Source organism: Aptenodytes forsteri, unplaced genomic scaffold, assembly GCF_000699145.1.
Source record: "Aptenodytes forsteri isolate BGI_AS27 unplaced genomic scaffold, ASM69914v1 Scaffold195, whole genome shotgun sequence".
NCBI classification, from domain to species: domain Eukaryota; kingdom Metazoa; phylum Chordata; class Aves; order Sphenisciformes; family Spheniscidae; genus Aptenodytes; species Aptenodytes forsteri.
In genome coordinates, this window is record NW_008795317.1 from 3,055,310 (window position 1) to 3,078,059 (window position 22,750).

At 44.7% G+C, this 22,750-nt stretch overlaps 1 protein-coding gene across 1 annotated transcript; it reads right to left on the minus strand.

Moving 5' to 3' along the window:
- Positions 1-9,300: 9,300 nt before the first annotated feature.
- PRPH2 (peripherin 2) lies at positions 9,301-21,581 on the minus strand. Its single transcript, XM_009279613.2, has 3 exons — positions 20,383-21,581; positions 17,352-17,598; positions 9,301-10,222 (listed from the first exon to the last, which is right to left on the minus strand). Exons 1-3 carry the CDS (start codon positions 20,961-20,963, stop codon positions 9,986-9,988), a joined length of 1,065 nt encoding a protein of 354 aa, XP_009277888.1. The 5' UTR covers positions 20,964-21,581; the 3' UTR covers positions 9,301-9,985.
- Between the last annotated feature and the right edge of the window lie 1,169 nt (positions 21,582-22,750).

Sequence of the window (22,750 nt, forward strand, 5' to 3'; positions counted from 1 at the left end):
CATAATGCAATTGGTCACCACCCGCCGACCGATGCCCAGCCAGTCCCCGAGCAGTGGCCCCCCCGGCCAGCTTTCCCCAGTTTATGTACTGAGCATGACGTCACATGGTATGGAAAGTTTCTTTGGCCAGTTTGGCTGTGCCCCCTCCCAGCTTCTTGTGCACCTCCAGCCTTCTCAGTCGGTAGAGCATGGGAAGCTGAAAAGTCCTTGGCTAGTGTAAGCATTACCTAGCAACAACTAGACCATCGGTGCGTTATCAACTTTGTTCTCATCCTAAATCCAAAACACAGCACTGTACCAGCTACTAGGAAGGAAATTAACTCTATCCCTGCCGAAACCAGGACAGACCTGAATGTGTAGAGGAGAAGCTGGGTGCTCAACTTACTGTGGAAATACCTTCAGCACAAAATCCCAGCTATTTGCCTTTCTGGAAGATTAGATTGCACGAGGGGAGTTGCATCTCAAATCTCTTCACAGTAGAGTCTTGTTATGATCCAACCGAGCATGCGGTCTGCCTCCCTTCTGCCCTCGACTCCCCTTCTCTGCTCCTTTCTAGGAATTGGCTTTGGTGAGAAGTAGTGGCTCTGTATTTCCATCCCACTGTTGAGATTATTGAGTTAAATATGACAGTGTTAAACAGTTTTGGCTTGAATACAAGCCCCTGGGGAATGCCACTTGTAACTGGTTGGCATCCCAACTGTTCATTGCTGCCCTCTGAGCCTGAAAATTCAGACAGGTTTCTGTCCACCTTGCAGTCTAGTCTACATCTCCCCAAACAGGTTATGAGGATGTTGGCTGAAATCATATTGAAAGTTTTTCTAAAGTAAGACGTCTACTGTACAGAGAAAGTGGTTTTACAGCAACTTTCATTTACTAAGAAGCAAAAAAGGAACAGGCCTTTAAACTAACCTGACAGTAGAATGATTTTTGTGTATGACCAGGACAGGGAGGCTATCTCTGATAATAGCAAGAGATACTTGGTTGATCTTTGTGGGGCTTCTATGGGTCTTTTGACCTTCATATTTTCGTATTGCAATCTGCTCTGCTTTTGGTGAGCCAGGACCGTTACCTGGCCAATCCTGCATCTTAGTGGGAATGGGATGGTGCTCTTCATATCTTAACTGGCATTAAAGGAAAATTTTCTTAGGGAGGCATCCGCTTCTCTACCATTAGCTGTTCAGTTCCTCAGCTCCTTATGGTGAGTGTCCCAGAGTCCTACTTGACCCTGCATGGAGAAGGTTGGAGACTTCATGGGAACAACACTGGATGCAGTTATTATCAAGGCTTGCCTTCTGCAGGAATGCTTCCAGGCGCTCAAGGAGTGACGGCAGCCAGGGAGCCTGCCAACCACACCTCTGTGTACATAGCTAACGCGTCACCATCCAACTGTCCGCTTTCTCTGGATAACTGGTTCGAGTTGTATGGTACTGCTTCAATATATCCTCAGTGTAAAGGCATAGGGACAAGCACACAGAAAGGTTGCTTACCAGTGATGGGAAGTCTTACAGACAAGTTGTCTTTAGGGAAATGTCTCTCCTTACCATGAATTCCCTTTTTTTTTTTTTTAATGGGATTTGAATGTTTAGAAGAATGGGAAGGAGTAGAGTTGGCTTCTCCTTTTGGGCTATGTTCAAGCAAAGGTGGGAAGAGCCCCACAGTAAGAATGTTGCAAACAGGTATTGCTGAGGCAAAAAAGTCTCTGTCATTTTAGTGCCTGATTAAAGTCACGTGTGTGTGTGGATAGCACATCTTAATCTCTAGTTGCTGATAACTTCTAGTTACCAGTAAGTGGCTTCAGCTTGTTGGAGTGTCATTTCTTGGTTTGGGGAACCAGCAGTGACTGATTGAAGGGCATTGCTATCAGCCTGGGATAACTAAGTAGAGTTGCCTGCTTGGCTGCTGGGGCTGCAGTGAGAGCACACGCCGCAGGCATCTCCAGAGCATGGAGGTGTGCCCAGAAGGGGCTGGAGCCTCCCTGCCTCTCCTTGCTGCCAGCCAGCAGTGCCCATGTAGTTTGGAGGTTTGCTGTCGGGGAAGTTTGAACCATTGTGTAAGGGACAGTGAAGAACTCCATGTCACATGGGTGGTTGGGGATCCCGGGCTTGACTGAGGCTCTTGACCAGTCAGTGTTTGCCCCCCGACCAGGCTCTGGGACTTCATCCACTGGAAAGCTCTCCAAGGCCTGACTGAAAGTCCCACAGAACTGTGCTCTTTGGACTGATAAGCAGCTTTTTCCAGTAAGAGGGAGAAGGGGTTTTATTATCTTTATTTTATTCCAAGGCTAATAATGGTCAGGAAAAATAGCAATTCCTGGTTCTGTCTGGGAGAGTCAGCTCAATGTCCGATTGCTAATGGAGGTGTGACTCTTGTGTAACTGTATTGAGCTAGTTTTGTCAATGTTATTATTTTTACCTTCTACTGATCAATACATACTTTGTTAAACATGTTACAGGAACATAAACTACAGTAAAATAGTTCCGACCTTTACAAAGCAGGGGCTTGTGGATGTGACACACTGAATGTGTGTTGTAACTCTCTGATCATGCAGGGAGTGTTTCGATGCTGTTTAGTACACCTTATCACCAGCTGGCCCTAAGAAGTGGCCAGGTATTTATGGTGATAGATTGAAGCCTCATACTGAAATATCCTATTGCTTCAGCTTGAGACCTTACGGAAGGGCATGGTGATTTTATCTTATTTAACTTTCTAAGTTCACTGTATCCACCCGCACACTCTCACCCACAGGCTCTTGAGACGTGTGTGTCCAAGCGGTCTGGCCAGGACCATGTGCCACAGAGGACAGGAGCGGTGGCTGCCGTGTCCTCCCTACGTACCCCTTGGTTGGCGATGGCAAACTGGCTTTTGGAAAGGTTTTTTTTTATACCCATTGGGATTCAGCAGTAACTGTGGTGTCGTGTTTTGTCTCAGTATCCTCCTGCTTCTGCCACCTTTCGCCCTCTCCTAGTATGCAAACATTAGATGCCCAAATCTTGTATCTTTATATCTTGATGGAGAGATTTGTTGAACACTCTTCTCTTGGAGAAAAAAGAAGAGGGAGAGCATGAGGAGTTTCTGCAGTGCGCCAGGTGTAGGAGCTAAGGAATGGCAAGTACTGATCTTCGTCTCCATGACAGCAACGATTAAATGTTGCTTTTTCATCAGTTTGTGAATATATATTTTCACAGTCTCTTTCCAGACAGCATGAACTCGGAGGTGGTAAGTTTTCCAGCTTGCTCTTTGCGTAGGATCCTGGAAGGAAAGCCAGACTGGCTAGTCAGCCCTGGGCAGGGTGGGACAGCTGAGCTCAGGTTAGTGATGGCACCTGTGCAGACCACTGCAGGATGTTTTAGTCACTTATAAAACCAAGGTGTTGATTTGAAATCAACCACGTTTTTGAGGAATAATGTGTGGAACATATTTCTGTACTTGCAGTACTTTTAACATGGAGGATGCTAAAGCGTGTTAATAAATCGGAGGAAAGGTTATATAAAAATAACGAAGGTGAGGAGCTCAGCAATTTGTTCACTGATGTAATTCACCGGTGTCCTCTAAGCAGAGACGCCTGCATAGAGGGGTAACGTTTGCTCCCCATAAAGACAGCTCCAAGGAGCCTGCATTTTCTTGCGATGATTGTATCGGAGTCTTTTGGAATGAATGTGCAATTCGGCACAAAGTACACTGGAAGAAGAAAAAAAAAATCTGCAGTAATTGTTGGGCATCCATTTAATGCTGTTGAACTAGTCAGGCATCTCATCTGTGTATCTTAAATCTTTCCATGTCAAGCTTTGGTAATTCATAAAATGCTGTAGTAGCTGAAAGCTCAGAAGATTGCGTGAACTCTGGAAAAAAAAGTACTCTGTGTTGCATTTTCGTTTTCTGTGTACTCAATGTAGGCTTTAAGCTCCTCTCTATCTCTGCTATCAGCTTGAACAGGATGGAGCTGAAAATAAGAAATTTTGAGTGGTTTTTTATTTAATGGAGAGATAAATGCTATGCGATAGCAACATGTGTGGCACTTGGAGCATGCAGAAGCACACAGTGTTTAGCTGGGAGGCTAGGGCGTAACTGCTGTTAATATCAACATATGCGAGATACTTAAATAAAACACTTTAGTGTGGGTAGCATTTCAAATGGTTGGGCGGATGTAGAATAACAGTTATGCAGGTGTTGAAGGGTGTCACGTCTGTCTAAGGCAGCAAACTCAAGAACAAACGCGGTTGCTTCATTGCACCGGAGCGTAACGCGTGCTCAGGGTGGGAAGCCCTGCTCCAGGCACGCCTAGCGAGGTGCACGTGGTTTCCCAGGGCTGTGGTGGTAGTGACTGTAGTGGGAGAAGGATGGGGTTGCTTCCTGCTCTCAGAGCTTCAGGACCCACTTGTAAGTCTTCACCAGTGGCAGAGACCTAGCTGTGAAATATTTGAGGAGGGTATGTGGCGCTGAGAATGCGTACCTGCATGAGCAGCACGCCTGGTTGAGCGCCAGCTTGCAAAGAGGGAGGGGACAGAAAGTCATTTTTGTCCCACTGGAGTTGGGGACATGCTGTGGTAGTATTTATTTGAAATCTAGATATACCATTGTGAGTCTCTTCCTGAATAAAATGCTTCCTGAAATGAATTTAATCCATTTTTAACATTACCTAATCTCAAGAATAATCTGAAGTACTCTAAAATTTAAAAAAAACTTGGACAAGTAGAGAATAAATGTAAGTTTTAGGACATAATTACACTTAAAATTCTGGGATGAAAACAAGAAATGCTGTCATAATTTACTTAAAATATGCCTACAGCAACATTACAGAACCAATGTTACTTCTGCTCTTGATTAATTTATATAATTAATGAAAGATTCATTCATATGAACTTGTGAATTCACCTTGTCCTTGTTTGTATTTTCCACCTGTGGTTTTTTTCATCTTTAACCTTAGTCTTATTTGTGTCAGAGAAAACGTGTGTAAATGGGAAAACTCACACCCATTTGAAAAAGCGTGTGTCTAAGGCAGAGCTGTGCTACCCTCTGAACAGGTTGCTTGGGCGGTTGGGAAGGAAAAAAAGCAACTCTTAAAAAGAAAACTTTGCATTTGGGTCTTTTTTCAAGAATTAAACTTCGTTTTCACCCTCTTAACAAGACTGTCAGTCTGGGGAATCGTCTGCCTCAGACTTACTGCTTTCTGCTTCGCTGCTGGGAGCGATGTTTTGGTCTCCTCCTTTTGTCAGTCTGGAATCGTCTGCCTCAGACTTACTGCTTTCTGCTTCGCTGCTGGGAGCGATGTTTTGGTCTCTCCCCAAGTCTCCCCATTTCTGATTTGCGATGCTTGACCCTGTTTTGCCTGGGAGCGTGATGTAAAATGCGTGGAGGCTTGGTTGCCTCGTGAAGCGGTGTGACTTCTTCAGACGATAGGCTGCAGGCCTGCCCTTTGGTCCTTGTTTTGCTGAGTTTGCCTGGCACGTCTGATTCCCGCGCCACCCTTTGCTCTGGAAAAATTGGCTTTGAGAACAGACGATGGAAACGCACCTCATAATGAACTTAACAGCTGACTCATGTGCATCTCAATAGTTGACTCATGTTTATGAACTATCCTTCTTTTTTAGTAGAAACAGGTTAATCGGGCAAGACTTGTTCTGTGTGTGTTGCTTTAGAAGGGGCCGGTGGGATGGGAGGTGGAAGCCCTGCTCAGCCCTTCCTCCGGCACCGCGCCTGAGGGGGAGGCTGCAAAACAGGGGTGCCTTTCCCGGGGAAGGGTGCTGCAGAGGGAGGTGCCCACAAAGCTGAGTTCCAGGCCAGGGTTTCCTTCAGCTTTCCCACCTCACAAATGTGCTTTGGATCAAAATTCAGTAATACCTGTAAAATGACATGAGATCAGCAAACGCAGGTGCTTTGAGAGAGGTGTTTTGCTACTTCAGTGTTTCAGTCACTGAACACTATATGTCTGATAGAATTTAAAAAGAAAAAAAAAGAAAAGGTTTCACGTATGCATTACTTCAGATTTCATTGAGATAGCTGCATTCCTGTTACCAGAAATAAATTTACCTAAGCCTTCATCTCCCTGCAGGGGGCTGTTATCACATGGCATCATTCTATTTTTCTGGCCTTATCTCTTAATTAACTAATCTCTAATAATGCTCTTTATTTTTTTTTTTTAATAAGCAATTGTGATCCATCCCCATTTTATGTTGATTATGGTAAGAACAGTGTTCGGGTTTTTTACAAAACAAACAGGTCAGGTGGAAATAAGCAAGTGTTTTGCTGTGGATCCCTTTTTCTTTATATCATCAGCCTTGAAAACCTTCCCTGACCATGAGTTAGGAAGTGCGTGGTGCCTTCAAGCCCGATTATAGCATTCCCATGCTCTTTGCTAAGCTGCACACATGCATTTGGCTGGTATTAGAAAATGTCCAAGCTCATGTAATGCATGGAGGCTAATCTTATCAATTGTATTAAGGCTACTTAGGAATTAATAGCTTTAAGGGAGCTGTTTATATTTCCTCCTTTAAAGCACTTTAGTGAACATTCTGTGTCCCTTCAAATAAATGTCACCAGTAAAATAGTGCACTTTTTGTCATTTCTTTTAAAAAATAAATGATATTTCTTAAAAGTTGGCACTTCAAAGCCTTGGGCTGGCTCTCAGATCTGGGTACTTGGATTTAAGCCAGTAATCCATATGGAGGTACCTAAAAAGAAGTGGCCTGGTTTGTATGAATTAAGCTCACATCCTTCTGAAGTTTATTAGTTTGAAAATCAGGGCACGGCTCTGGGAGTTGTTGGATTGCTGCAGGCACTTTGACTACGTGAGCTTTACCACTTAAATTTAAAATAACAACAATACTTTATTTTGAATGTCTGTTGCAAGTTAGATTTAAATGGGGGGAAAAAAGAGGTTATACACACAGTTTAGCTGATCCCCAAAGATCCTGAGGATGCTGGTGGCTTCACTTGTTGAGCACTTCTCGAAGCTAAGGCCCGTGAAGATGTTGTAATTCCTATGTACTACAAGAGGATACTACTAAAATGGTCCAGCAAATTCTGATTCTAGATAAAAGGAAAGTGATTTAGGGGTCTGTTTGCACATCCTGAGCTTAGCTGGGCACATGAGAAGAGGAAGGTTTGCTTTCTCTCAGAGCATTATATAGAGGGGGGAAAAGCTTCCTACCTATAGGAATGTATAAAATGGGTCCAAAAAATGAATTCAGAAGCAAAAAGTCAGCAGTAATGCAAATTAAAGAAATCTGTATTAAATTGTATATATTTAAACATTTTCTTTAAAGAGGTCTTTACTTGCAATATAATTTTTAATACCTAGATTTACATTTGCAGGCAGCAGAGAGATCTTTATCTAGCACAGCATTCGCGATGTCACAAGAAAGTATATTTAAGATTGGACGAATTATATATTACATGTAATATTTTACAAAGCAGTCATATTACAGTCTTGTAGTAATCATAAGATGTTACAAAGATCTTCATTAACCAGGAGGCTTTATTTTAGACAGCATTAGCATATACACTATTTGTTCTTATTTGTACGAAACCCCGATTCCAGTACTATTCTTCATAAACCTGTCTCAGATGGTCTCTCTACCTGTCTAACACTGAGACACCCTTGCTCTGGGAACTGGCTTCTCCAATGTGGCATTGAAAGAATCATTTGACAATTTGTTATGTTGCTCTAGCAATAGACTGACAAAAAAATAGAGACGACAAATAATTGGAGAGTCCTGTCTAAAGCAATGGCCTGAGCCAGATTTCTAGGGCAGCGATAAATCTAGATCTCTATGAAAAATCAGATGTCTAGTCAAGTAACCAGCATAGATCACAGCACACTGAAGCCTCCACAAGGAAAAACTGTAACTAATCCTTGTAATGCAGCTCCTATCCATATGTGACTCCTCCCAAAAGCTCTTCTCTGATATATGTGGCCACATCATGCGCCATCCACAATCCTGTTCTTCTCTAACGGACCAGCTGAGAGGAGCAGCCGATCGTAGCGATGTCTTACTGAGAAGGAAGGAGTTGGTCTGGTTTGTACAGTTCTGCCATGCAGAGCATCCCTCAGCAAAGCAATAGACGATAGGCTGTGGTGAATAGCAAGTTGGCTTTTACATTAGTTGCCCTTTTTCTAGTCAGTCTTATGCACAAAAGAACAGAGTTGACTTTTTAATTCATTACTGTAACTAAATTCATTATTGTAACTAAAGTTAAAAGCTTTGACCAGCTTTGAAAAAGTGAAAGGATGCCACAAATAATACCTGTCAAAATCAAACCTTGCGTGCAGATGGCCTGAAACAGCCTGGCCACCGAGATATAGACTAGGGCTTGATGTACAGACAGATCCCTACCTGTCCCGCTGTGAACTGGTCTGTCCATCCTAGAAGGAGTTTGAACAAAAGCCGGAGGAGCTGAGTGCTGCTGGGGCAAGTGCACAAGTGATTAAGAATGAAAACTAATGGGCTGTGCAATGATTAGGCAGCTGCAAACATGGCTTCCTTTGAAGACCGGCCACCAGCCCAGGTGGAAGGGACCTGCTGAGAAAACTCTCCCAGGTACACTGCAGAGAAGTAGAGGTTTTGCACAGCTGGGGTAAAAAATAAGTGTGGCACCTGGCTCGTAGCTGAGGGACCGAGATGTCTGCAACTGTTTGTGCAGGGGGTTAGGATTTGCACTCTCGGGTTTCTTTCCCTTTAGCTGAATTTATCTGGCAGCTGCGGATAAACTCAAGGTGAGGCTCTGTTCCCTTACTAGAGGCCACGCACTGCAGCAAACGCTTTCCATTTCTTATTCCAACTTTGTATATGAGAACAGGGTCCTCCAGCTATGAAAATATGTTTGGAGAGATGCAGCATATGCAAAATGTGCCTTCACTTTGACTTAAAAGATATAATGAAGGGTACCCTATCACTGATAAAGAAAAATAAAACTTGCAAAATTTGCACACTGGGGACTGTTTTAAACTTACTTTTCCCTGGCCTCAAAGTTTGAGGCTTGATGTATTTGTGGATGAATGGTATCCGTTTGCTAGGACCCTGGAAAACATTTAAAGTGTTAGTTCTAAGTAGCCTTTTTTTTTTTTTTTTTCTTCCCCTTGTCTTAAGAATAGTTGGGCTTCTTAAAAATAGTTGGGCTTGAATATTCTGGAGCAAGCTATGAGATTACATACTTTTTAAAGTGTCCAGAACAGCCATAACTGGCACATGCTCATAGCATAGATTCCACCCACTACAAGACGAATCTAAGCTTCTGCTTGTTTAAATACAAGGTGAAGCGTAAGTCTACAACACACTCATTCAGGCTGAAAAAACCCTGAGAAACAAAACCCATAAATCTTACCTTAATGTTGTTTTCATGATACTTGTGCTGTTTCATTAAATTACAATTTTTACTTAGTACATAAATTCTCAGCATAAGTTTGCATTTTGTTCTATGTATGCCTTAAGAATACAGCAGAAAATACCATTGCTTAGCACATTAACAAAAATCACATTATATGAGAGGTTTGTCAAAATACCTGTAGACTAAGTTATATAGAATTCTGGAAATCCTTCCTCCTTTGACTTCTAGCATGTTACTCCCCAGAAAACCAATGTTTGTCTTTAAAAGTTGAAGTACGTAAAGTATGCTGATAAAACAACTTGAGCAAAGAACATTAACTTGTCAAATTCCACATTTAATTGCAAAATAAGATGGAATGGATCACCGTGTGATGCCAGCAATTTTTTTTTTTTTTTAAACTAACTGTCCCTGATAAGGGAACATGTGAATATTGCAAGTCCTAGTGGGGTAATTTCCCCCGGCAGTTATGAATATGGTGTACTCACATTGTAGATAAATGTATTATCCCAAGGTGCACTATGTTGTATACTCCCATATACAAAAAAAAACATGCGTAGAAATGTGTATTCTGATGGTTGATACATAGCTTTTAAAACGTAGATATTCACAAATCTCAGTTTTTTTATTCCTCTCTGATAAAAAGTCCACATCAATTAGAAGCTCAACTGACCGTTGTGATGGCTGGAGTCTTCGTACCTTCCCCTCCTTCGGCCCCTTCGGCGTCTGCTTCCACCTGATTGAACTTACCAATCTTTTTCAAACTCTCCAGCACGGACTTAAGAGTGTCCTTCAGGCTGTTCTCCAGGATCCAGCCTTCGCTTTCACATTCAGGGTCTTCAGGATTTGCGATGCTTTCCAGAGACGTGTGCAGAAGACGCAAACCAGCCGTCACGGACATCTGTGCCATGCAATGGAAAAGACAGAGAGTGTCAGGCAAACCTTTATACCCTTGTCCATGTCTTCACCATTCTCTGCTGTCAGCAGCCCAAGCTGCCGAAAGCACCAAAAAGATACAGGTTAAGGGCTGAGGGAATCCTCCAAACGAGAGGAGATCCTGAGCAGCCTTCCCCCTTGGATGGCCGGCAGGGCTGGGGGGGAGCTGGCAGGAGGAAAATGTCCCTTCACAAGTAGGAAAGGAGAGGGTGGAGGTCTGAAATCGGGGAGCGCCACAGGAAGCGTGACAGCTGATAAGCAATGAGTGGATGCATCAACTTAGGAAGGAAGTACGTGCCGGCTGCTGCAAAGCAGCGGCTTTGTGCGGCCATGTGCATAAGGGGGCTTTCCACGTACCCCGTCATGGGGTAGGCGCCTCCTGAGAGATTTTAATGAAACCTCTGCTCCTGTGCAGTAGATGTACATAAAGCTGTTTATATGTGCAACAACGTGCGCTATATTAGCAAAATATCTGCTAATATTTAACTCTAAATATTTTTACTTCACATTGACCTTAATATGTTTGGCAAGTATACTAATCTGATCAAGGAGATATTCATGAATCAGCACCTGTGCAGAACAGAGCAGCATTAGGATTTGAGCCGTCAGCTTGTCTGCTTCAAATTCTGGTTTTGTTTTTATATAGGTGGGTGCAAATAAGGAAACCAAGGCAGGAGGTGATCTGTATCTCTCACTGGTTCATCATCTCACATCTAAAACAAATTTCTATTTCTGATAAAATATTTACAAGTCCCAGCAGCCCTGACTGAGACTCTTTCTACTGTACTATGCTGGTGTAACACCCCTGACACCGGCAACACCCCAAACCTGCCTCCAGAGAGAATGTTTTTAGCCAGTCTCCTGCCTTCTGACACCATTCAGAACAATCTGACTTCCACCGTTGTGGTGCTTATGAAGAAAAGTGATTGATCTGTGAGTAGAGAAAGAAAGAAAAGGCAGCGCCCAGAAGAGCCAGCTTGATGAGGTGGTAGAGCAGGTGGTCAGGATAGGGAAGCAAAAGACTAGTTCAGTCTTTCGTGTGCTAGGTAAAGCTAAGATTGAGACCACTTATTGTTGTTAACGACCTCATAGGATCTGTTCTGTAAGGGAAGTATGATGCCTCTGTTATCCTGTCCAAATTCCCAAGGATGTGATTACCTCTGGTCTTCCTAAACCCTCGTGGTTAAAGAGGTCGGCATCCCTGTGTGTTGCTTACCTGGTGGCACAGCTGAGGCCCACGGAGAGCTGCCCCGGACCTGCAACGTGCTGCTCTCTGTTGGGGCTTTTGAACTAGAGATGGAGGAAGCTTGCGAACTGTCATGCAGCATTACAGCACTGGGTAGCTGGGCAGATTTGAAGTTGGGATTCAGCCACATAGTGTGGCCAATTGCAAAATTCACATCTGGCTTTTGGACTCACGGGACTGCTCAAGCATGTGCTTCTGTGGACTATTCATTAGCCTATCTACCCTGGTCATCCTGCTTGTGTAGGATCAGTGTCTCCAAACTCCTGGAAGACTAAAGGGCAACCATTGGTTACCCTTGAAATGTTCAGATGTTGATGTTTCTCTGCCTTCACTCAAGACCAGAAAGGGAAAAACATTGTTCAAACAAACAAGCTTCATCAAACACTTCCATATCCAAAGGCAAATTTTCACCCTGTTCAACATAGGAACACATGACTTGCAACACCTTGGTCCTCAGAGAAGGTTCTAATGGCCCTGAATCTGGAAATAGTCTCATTTTGTTGTGGATCTACCCAATACTATGATGACTTAAATCGGTTAAAAGGCTATTCCATAAAGGTCACAAGAAGTGACAAATCACATCACGCTAGGCTTGGGATTTAAAGCCTTTGACATCTTCCTTTCCATCTGAGCCCCAGTTTTGCTACTCTCAGTCATGGGACTAATATCTTTCCTATTAATGGCTGTTGCAAGTAAAGATTAATAGGACTGGACGCAAAAGATGGCCTCCATGTTGCTCTCTACTTGTGTTACCTTGCTGTACATCAGCAAGAGCTTCTTTTTGTGACTGACTTACTAAGTGCCACTATTTGACAGCAAAATTAGCTGTACTTACATGCTTACTGGACGGCTCTAAGTCACTAAATATGGTCGTGCTTTAAAAAAGGAAGGTGCTTGTGCAGAAGGGAGCAGCTGACCTGCCCTCAGATGAGATTCTGTAACATTTTCTCTCAGTTTAAGACTTCATTTTCTTAAAAATCTTGTTCAGAAAGATTTTGGGTCCCTGGGGTTGAGATTTTCTAAACGCAGTGCAAAATGTTCAGGCTCTCCTCACCTCCTCTGACCTGAGCCTGCCTTCTCTGCCGGATGAGAAGAGAGTCCAGGAAGTTGAAGACAACTGTCTGGCAAATTAGTCTATCATCTCCTATATGATAGCATAGAGCCTTGGACTATCAGTTTTGCTGAAGTAATTTGTGTTGTAATTTATTTATCCAGAAACTTTGATGCAGGCAGCTTTTCAATAGCCCCATCTCTCCATTTGCAAGTTCTGGCCAGGACACTTAGAGCTGCATGCAATGCATAGATCATATTATCAGCAAAGTTATGGAAGGCAGCTGGATGTGTCTGCTGCCTCAAAAATGTATGTTAATGCCTCAGCACGCTTCAGCTTTGTAGAAATACTTTGAGGGACCTAGACAGGCTGGAGAAATGAACTGACAGGAGCCTCATAAAGTTCAACAAGGAGAAGTGCAAAGTCCTGCACCAGGGAAGGAACAACCCCATGCACCAGTATATGCTGGGGGGTGACCAGCTGAAAGCAGCTCAGCGGTAAGGGGCCTGGGGGTCCTCGTGGACACAATGTTGAACACGAGCCAGCAATGTGCCCTTGCAGCAGAGAGGGCTAATGGTATCCTGGGCTGCATTAGACAAAGTATTGCCAGCAAGTCAAGGGAGGTGATCCCTTCCCTCTACTCAGCACTGGTGAGGCCACAGTTGGAGTGCTCTGTCCAGTTCTGGGCTCCCCAGTACAAGAGAGACATGGACATATTGGAGAGAGTCCAATGAAGGGCCACTGAGATGATGAAGGGACCGGAGCACCTTTCCTATGATGAAAGGCTGAGAGAAGTGGGACTGCTCAGCCTGGAGAAGAGAAGGCTCAGGGGCGGTCTCATCAATGTGTACAAATACCTGAAGGGAGAGTGCAAAGAAGGTGGAGCCAGGCTCTTTTCAGTGGTGCCCAGTGACAGGAGAAGAGGCCATGGGCACAAACATAGGAGCTTCTGTTTGAACATCAGGAAACACTTTTTCACTGTGGGGGTGACTGAGCGCTGGCACATGTTGCCCAGAGAAGTGGTGGAGTCTCCCTCCTTGGAGATATTCAAAAGCTATCTGGACATGGTCCTGTGCAACCAGCTCCATGTGACCCTGCTTGAGCAGGAGGGGTTGGACTAGGCGACCTCCAGAGTCCCTTCCAACCTCAACCAGTCTGTGGCTCTGAGTTGTAGACCTGTGCTTAATCACAATCCAGCAGAGAAGGCCTGGGCATCAGGGTCCCAAAGCTAGCCCAGTCTTGCTGAGTGATGATTTCCCCTGCCCAATGGACAAACTGTCATGAAAACTCTTGTCATTCTACAGCGACTTTAAAGTGGCAGGAAGAACGAGGCTGCAGTGTTTCTCCAGGACTGGGTATGGCTAAGCTGGGCTGGTACATCCCCCTGTACGATGGCATGCTCAGCCCCTCGATCTGCGCTGGCAGAGCAAACTGTGTCCTTCTGGAGGGTCCCTGTTCCCCTACTGCCCGTGGGCTGGTTTTGGAGGTTATTGGGAGTTCACACCTAGTGTTGAATGCATTGGAGAGTTTACTCTCCAGCACGCGATGTGCAGTGCACCTCCCGCTCGTGTCTCATCACTCTCCTGGGTTCCCACCTCCTGGAGCTCAGCGCTGGGCTCCCTCTGTGAACCACATGTGAGACGAATTTCAGGGTCTCAGCCATTGCAGTAGCTGTGACCTATCGAGAGCCATGTGTTTATACAGGTGAAGGACCTGGAGCATCTCAGGAACCGGCTGCTGCCCTCCCTTCCTTTTGAAATGCTCTATTCAGGGCACCCTTGAACCCCCCATTTCCTCTTCGCTGGCTGACGCAGGTCAAGAAGACAGCCAGGCTTGCTCTGCCTGACCTTCTGCAGTGAAGCCCATCTGTTTGCCAGGGTTTAGCCTGAGGCGGCTTAGCTAGAGCAGGGTGTGATCTTTTTTTGTCACCCTCATGACTGGTTGTCACTCCTAGGAATCCTACAGCTTTTGCTAGTAAAAGCAGCATGTGGATAATAATATATTTCCAGAAAATATGACACGCTGCATTTTTTTCAAATAGAACTTTTAATACTTCAAAATAGGTTCATTCTTCCTTGCACCTAATATAGAAACGTTAAACCTAAATGGTCTTCCCTGAGGTCCCTACACCCATTTGGCACATTACGTTTTTCTACAGCTCAAAGTAACAGCTGCGATTAGTGTTTCCCTCCGTGTTCTGTCCCACTTCCCACAGGTCAATACCACCAACCCAGCTGGAAGAGTCCTGCACCGGCCCCCAGAAGGGCTTCGCTGGGGAGGTGCTGTGGCCGTGCTGCTGGCCTGAGTTTACAGCGGCTCCAGGTGCAAAGCAAACCAGGGTGCTCCTTTGCTTTTGAGCTTTTCTGTAACTTCTCAGCAAGCCGGTCCAAGGGAAAATGACAAGCGCAGAGCCAGCACGCTAACTCCCCGCTGGGTCACACCCTGGTCAGTCCGAAATATTACCTTGGCCGGGAGTCGGGACCTCTGCTGCGCTCCTACTCAGTATAAAATTGCTTCCTACTCTGACTGCAATTTAAAGAAAGTGGTTATATTTCAAGGGAGACTAAATTAATGTCTGCTTCCTGCTTTGCTTCCTCCCTTCAAAGTTTGCCTTAAAAGTGGAGGGAGTTTGAGACCCAAATCTGGACCCTTTATGGTAGAATATCAGGCAAGTCATAAATATTCAGGAGGGCCAATTAATGTAACACAAGATTGTGATATTTCTTTGAAGCTTTGCCCTGAGAGTCCTCTGATTACCTGAGAAAAATCTCACCTTTTATTTTGAAAAAGACAAAGAAGAAAAGAGAAGATCGTATTTTTCATTACATCACAGATTGAAAATACTACTCGGGTGTACTTTGAAGAGTTAGAAATAAAATACTGTATTTTTATCGCTGCTATTAATGTTAACGTACCACTGTCATTAATGTCCTACAAGTCATCAGAGGTATGTTACAGGTTCCTAGTCATGATTTTTCACAGCTGGCATTAGTATTTCTGTGCATTTTTCCCCTGAGTTTTTTAATTTCCTTCTGATTTTCATATACAGCTGACATTCCCCTCTCTTCAAAAACTCTTCATTTGAATTTGGGCTGAAACATGAGCTTCTCTTTCTTTTCTTACCAGAATAACAGTGCTACAAGGAGGTAGTACCTTTCTCAGCCATGCAGAGTAGTTATTTAGCAACCTCATTATATTTTTTTCAGTTCACAGATTATTTGTGTAGGTATTTTCTAAAAAGCATCTTCATTCCTGGAAGGGTGTTGCCCCGTGCTTGTAGTTTATTTTCTAAAAAGCATCTTCCTTCCTGGAAGGGTGTTGCCCCGTGCTTGTATCAAAATATAATGCATCTTTTTTTAATTTGCATTTATCTAAATTTTAAAAAAGCTGCCTGAATAATTTAAAATAGTCAATGACATCTGCAGCAGCATTTCAAGGGTTGGAAAGGGTCTGCTGCACTCCGTGTCACACAGTGAGCTGCACCCTCCCCATTTGCCATCCCTGCCCTACCTCTGCATCCCACGCCTCACTGTGTCACACAGTGAGCTGCACCCTCCCCGTTTGCCATCCCGTCCTGCCCTACCTCTGCATCCCACGCCTCACGCGCCAGCCCTCGTGCCACTGCCAGCCCAAGCTGCCTGCGTATTAGTATTGATTAAACACCCTGGCTAGAAAAGTGGCTATCTCCCAGAGGCAGAAGGACGTGTTTTCCTCGCATCGAATGAACAGTATTTTAGCAGCAAAGCTGCACTTCAGGTTATGGTGCCCACAAACACCTGCACTGGACAGTATCTGCACCTGTTTGCATACGCATGGTGGTTTTGGGAAGCAGAATAAAATAAAATTAATCCATCTGCTTCACCTAAACCACTTCTTGTGACCAAAACCATTGATGGAGCTGATGAAGGACCTTAAACCAAATGCTGCCCTGGAACTGGACACTGTGCATGGCTCTTTCAGGTCTTATTTTCATCAGCACGTAAACCCCTTAATTGCACTTTCTGTCCCACAAATTACTGCCATCTCTTTCTGATGTGCTGCTTTGTGTACTTTTAATTCCCCACTAATGGTGACACATGTAAATTAATGCATCTGGACAGCTGAGCTCTCGCACGCTCTTCCCTGCCTCAGCACCCTGCATTTGGCAGAAAATCAGTCCCTTTTTCCCTCTTGCTGTGGGATACTCAAGGCTCTGGCCCCTTGCTCTGAAGGGGGGGCCTGTAATCTAGCACCCACCCCATGCTTCCCAGCAGAGTCTCTAGCCCGGGACCTTTCAGGCCTTATACAGATGTTCACTATTAGGTGTTTTCTCAGCCAAAGAACGGCAGTGGACAATTTATTTTAAATAGATCTGATCTTTAACTCAAAGGTCCACGCTGAAAAACGCTCTGCCCCTCCGGAGCTGGCGCTTCAGCAAAGCGGGTCTGAGGGGAGAGGGTTACCTCAAAAAGCCAGACAAGGAGGACGACGGCGCCCATGGAGCTCATCATGCTGCTGTAGTAGTACAGGAGGGCTTCTCGGCAGCCACGGCGCCAGAGGTTGAGCTCCTCCGTTTGGTAGTCGTAGCTGTAGTGAGCCGAGTTGCAGGTTACCTGGTACTGGATGGCGGGGTTCTAGCCCGGGACCTTTCAGGCCTTATACAGATGTTCACTATTAGGTGTTTTCTCAAGCCAAAGAAGGCGGTGGACAATTTATTTTAAATAGATCTGATCTTTAACTCAAAGGTCCACGCTGAAAAACGCTCTGCCCCTCCGGAGCTGGCGCTTCAGCAAAGCGGGTCTGAGGGGAGAGGGTTACCTCAAAAAGCCAGACAAGGAGGACGACGGCGCCCATGGAGCTCATCATGCTGCTGTAGTAGTACAGGAGGGCTTCTCGGCAGCCACGGCGCCAGAGGTTGAGCTCCTCCGTTTGGTAGTCATAGCTGTAGTGAGCCGAGTTGTTGGTGACCTGGTACTGGATGCAGGGTCTCGGGGAGCTGGGGTTGCAGCAGCTGAAAGGGACGCCGTCCACCAAGTACCTTCCGTCCACATTGCTTTTGATCCGACTATGGGCAAGGGCAGAAGGAAGCATGAATACACACACACACACACACACACACACATATAAAGATATACCGGAGTCTGCTTGCACAAGAAAGGAAAGCAAAGGTAGTGCGGATTTTCCACCATGCCTCCTGGCCATGCCGTTTCTCCGCATACCCTGCTTATATAGCGGTGTTTGTCCCAGGTGCTTTTCCTCTCTGAAATCCTTTTCTATGTCAAGGCTACACTGAGACTATAATTAACTCTTTATGACGGAAACGCGCCCCCTCGGGTCACTTCTTCAAAGAAATTAATTTTTAAGAAAAGTAGATGGCAGAGAGAAATTTCGGGAGGGGCAGTCAGAGAAGAGTGATCACGGCATAGTTAGGGTGGAAGGGAGATGCTGGAGGGTGACCTGAGCTTGGAAAAGGACCCACAACAGCCTCAGGACCCACCATATCCAGATAGACCATTGATCCAGCAAACCTAATAGCTTCTCTTTGATGATAATAGCTCCAGGAAGGGGTTATGCATTTATTCTTGGCTTGGGAAGGTAGCCAGTATTTGAAACATGAAACGTGCTTCAGCAACAGGATGTTGAAAAATTTCTGAAGTCTTTGCAGGAGCTCCCCAACTATTGTTCATTTAAGAGTGTGGTTGCTCTCCATAAACAGCTCGGTTTATGGAGAGTCTGGTGCCTTACGAGATATTTAGATGAGAGATACTTAGAAGGCAAATAGTTCCACTGGCACTGCAGAAAAAGACTATCATAAGAGGACTGCAACTCTAACAAATGCTATTTTGCTTAGAAAATGACAGAATGAAGAGCCCCAGTGACCTAGAAAGGTGAAAAAAATCTGAGAGTCGCTTGCAGCTTTCTATAAGGACATTTTAAAGTTGTGTCATAGAGAGAAAGGTGATTGCAATAGCCTGGTGAAGCAAAATTCCACTTTGCAGTCATGACCTAAATATATCTAAATGCCGAATGCAGTTGAGGTTTTATCTCTAGATGTAAAGAGTGCTCTGAGTTGGGTCTAATTCCCATTGAGGTGTAAATGCTCCACCAGTTTCAGAGAGATTGGATCAGGCCTTCGCTCTACGAATCATATAAGAATCACATTGTGGGGGACGGACTCCCACCTTCCCTGGAACGAAGGAGAACTTTGCTACTGACTTCAAAGGGGCCAGAATATCCCACCAGGAATGTGAGCAGAGATTGTGCACCACCACGTAGTTCAAACCTTGAATTCACTCATTAACATCCATTTGTGGATTTTTAATGCCCTATTTCCTGCCTCAGTAGTACAAAGAAATTGCCCTGAGTCTCAGTCCCAAACAAGACATCATTTATTAAGGACAATATAACCTTGTTTTCCCTCCGTGCTTTGCCCTTCCACTGCTGCTGGATTAAGTTACAGCTCTCAAATCTCCATATAATGCTGTCAAGGTGAACTTATTATGTTTTCAAGTAGTTATTTAAACCCATGGGCATACCTTCGCAATGCAAATACTCCCTTATTAAATAGCGAATGTATTTGTTATAACCCCGCAGTGCAATAGGTTAAGCCTGTAACAGTTTTCACTATAAGGTCCTGGTTCAGAATTGCAAAAACAACCAGACCACCCAACAAGTCAAAACAATATGCAGAGAGACACACAAGTGAAATACCATTTCCACAGTCAGGCAGGGATCCCGAGAGATACACGGAGCTTTTTTCAAAATTACTTCAGACGTTTTTAACAGAGGCAGTATATTTAAAAGGCAGATTGCTTCCAGTTTACAAGACCCTTTGTGCAACCAGAGTATGAACGTTAACGAATGATGTTCCCAAAGAACTCTGAATAATGATCTCTTCCCCCGATGCTTAATTTTTTAAAAGGTCATGGGTATTTATGCTCAATGCTCATTTTTTAATTTCAGAAGTTCATTTGTTCTCATGTTCATTTTTTACTTGCGCTTACTGCGCCTAACCTGATTTTGAGATTACTGCCTCTTTGGGCACTGACATCAGAGCTATTAAGGGGTTTCTGGTCAACAATCTGTTGTGGTTTGTACAGAGGAACCTAGTGCTGTTTTCACGTGAGGTTAAAAAAAATTAGGCACAAGTATATATATTGAACATGTTTTTATACAGGAGAGAACATAAAATGCATTTGGCTGCGAGGGACACTGTGTAAAGCTAGGAACGTCAACTGGTGTTGACGGCTCAATATTGTCACAGTGGTGAAGCAATTCACTGAGTGAATATAAAAATAAAATTCTAAATCTTAAGGATTTAAAACACATCAGTTATTGGTAAAGCGTTACTGTTTCTATTTGTTTCCATGGGATTGATGAATTGCCAATATCTAAAGTGGAGTTTTAAAAGTGGTGTCAGCAGTATATATCCAGGGAAGTCTTTTTTTAGGAACTTAATAAGTCACATCGAAATCTGCTTTAGGAATAGTGAAGTTCTTATACATTCCTATTGATTTTGGGAGTAGGTATGTGTGGGGTTATAATGGGTTTGTAAGGAGATAAAAGACAGTAAAAAATATTATTTTAAGTCTGTTTACATCTCACTGCCTAAGAGTGAGAATTCTGTTTTGGTGCTTTATGTTTTATGTTCTGGATAATGTTAGAGGCATCTGTCAGGGGAGAAAGCAATCTAGCTGAACGTTTGGGATGCTTATTAAGCAAGAGCAGAGAAAATACCCTTTTTGTACAAAACCCCCTCCAGTCAGTGCCTGTTTTGATGTACATTTCTTTAGTATGATCCTGATCAAATAATGATACTATGTGATACAAACCCCACCAAGTCACTTACTCTTTCACTTCTTTGGAGCTGAAGTCCAGATATCTGTTGCTGATCCACTGTACTTCGAACCAATCTTTGAAGCCGTTGTTCCCACAGCATTTGAACTCAATTTGGAGCATGTCAATGGTCTTCTTCATGAAGCATCTTCCGGGGGTGTCTGTGTCCCGGTAGAACTTCATGCCGTTCTTGAGCCCCTGGGCCAGCGTGCTCTCCAGGGAGCCCCGCATGAGAAAGCAAATCAGAGCAACGAAAAAAATGAGTATGTTAAACAAGAAACATAGTGCCAGGTAAGGTTTCAGCAAAGGCTTCCACTTGGCAAATTTAACAGGATCCAGAGAATCGTAACAAATTTTGCCAGCAAAACCATTGAAGGCGCAGGATAATATACCCATCAATATCAAAGAATTGGGCACAAAGTGGCTTTCAGAATTGTCCATCACTTCGCTTCGCTTCCGGAGTTCAATTTTGAGGAACAACCCCATGCTAAAAACAAGGATTCCAGCAAACACTGAAAACCAGTTCATGAGCCATAGTCCCTGCGCTAGTTTTACCCGTTTCTTCTGGCTGAATTTGACTTTCAGCAGTGCCATCTTCGTAATGTGAGATATCGGAAGATTTCACAGCCTGGACCCCTCTTCTTGGCGTAAGCAACTCGAGGAAGAACCATTCAGGCGTTGGAAGACACCCCGAATGGCACGGCGGGAAGTGAGCCACTGCACAGTCCTTCCATCTTGAGCTCCCCCAGTTAGGGTTCAAGCAAGTAAAATATTCAAAGGTCCAAATTAACAATTTCACATTAGTGAGAATAATGGGCAATTAGCACCTACAACTATTTCTGGTGGTTCCTTCCAAGCAAAGGAGAAACAGTCTCAAGGTTTCAAATGATTTGATCTGGATCTGCAAGACGTCATTCTAATACCTTTAATCATTTGATCCAATTTGGAGAAATGTCTGTCAACAGATGAGTGGAAATAATCCCTCATTTTACTATTTAGTAGATTTGTGCTTTCTTATGATAGGCTGCTGGGCAGAATGTGAAAACCCGGAGATACAAAAAGATCTTTGTTGCCAGAAGAATATGGATCCTTTGAGGAAAAAAGAAGAGGGCACTGAGATTAAAAAAGGCTGCTTGAATACAAAAATATACTTCCCCTACGTGATCCTGATTTATTCATATCTACAGCCAAAACCACCCTTCTAGTCCTTATCCCTCTGTGCTGACCCAAGATGACATCCCATGGCTTATGTGTTCTGGAAGCAGATAAGCGCGTAGTTTACAGTGAACTAAAAAACCTAAGCTTGGCATTTTCTATTTACTTCCAGGGCTCGTACTATCTCCAGGCCTTGGCAGAAGAGAAGGAGAAAGGAAAACTTCAGAGAAACTCAATAAATAAACCCCAGCCTGAAATCTAGGGATGCTTTTATAAAAAGGGAGCCAACGTGAGCAGCTTACTGGATAATCACCGGGCCAGGGAGGGGAGCAGGGCTGCCCAAGGAGACCCGGGAGCTTACACCAGGGAGGAGTTTGACCCGGTGGCTGGGTAGGGACCCTTGGGCCGTTGTCACCAGCCAGTGCAAGGGAGGGACTCCCGGGGTCCTTGGGGGTCTGCTGAGGGACCTGCAGCCCGGCTCCACTTTCATGCTGTAGCAGGCAGAAAAGGAGGGATGAAACGCCTCCTTCTGTGGTGACCTTCCTCCTTACGCCGCGCAGCCATTTCAGGCAAGCACGGATGCTGGGCTTTTGCTCTTTCCAGTGCTTTAGGAGTCTTACTCGCTTTGAAATACCACCTCCCGCTCCCCCCTTGCCCCGCAGAGGTTCAGAGCTATCGGGAAAGTCCTGCGCTGGCTCACCACCTGCCACGACAATGCAAAATTTACCTGCAAGTGTGTGAGGGTGCGGGTGCTAACGCCGCAGGTGGGAAAGGAGCAGCCCCAGGAGAGGGAGCGGGAGGCTTTGCCCCGACCTGAGCCAACCCAACCCGCCGCGCTGCTGCTCGAGTGCCCCGGGGGCATCCTCTAGTGGCTGCCAGCAGCATGGCGCGCCAACCCCCAGGGAAAGGTGAAGGGACCTGCCCAGGAGGAAGGCAAGTGTGAAAAATAATAACAATTAAAAAAAACCGCACTGAAAAATAGCATTTTGGTAGTCGTCTGTTGTGTGGTACTGCGGATGCTGCTCAGTTACCGTTTGAGATCCCAGGGGTGCTGGAGGTCTCTTCAGTGAAGACAAAGGCTATGAAGCTGCTACTTTTTCCTGCGCTAAGTAAATAGGAGGTTTTTGCAACGGACCTTTCCTGGCCCATCCGGGTGCTATGGCAGTGACCTGGGGAGCAGCTGGTAATGGGGATTTTCTTAAAGCAGGCCTGGTTGTTAGCATTGC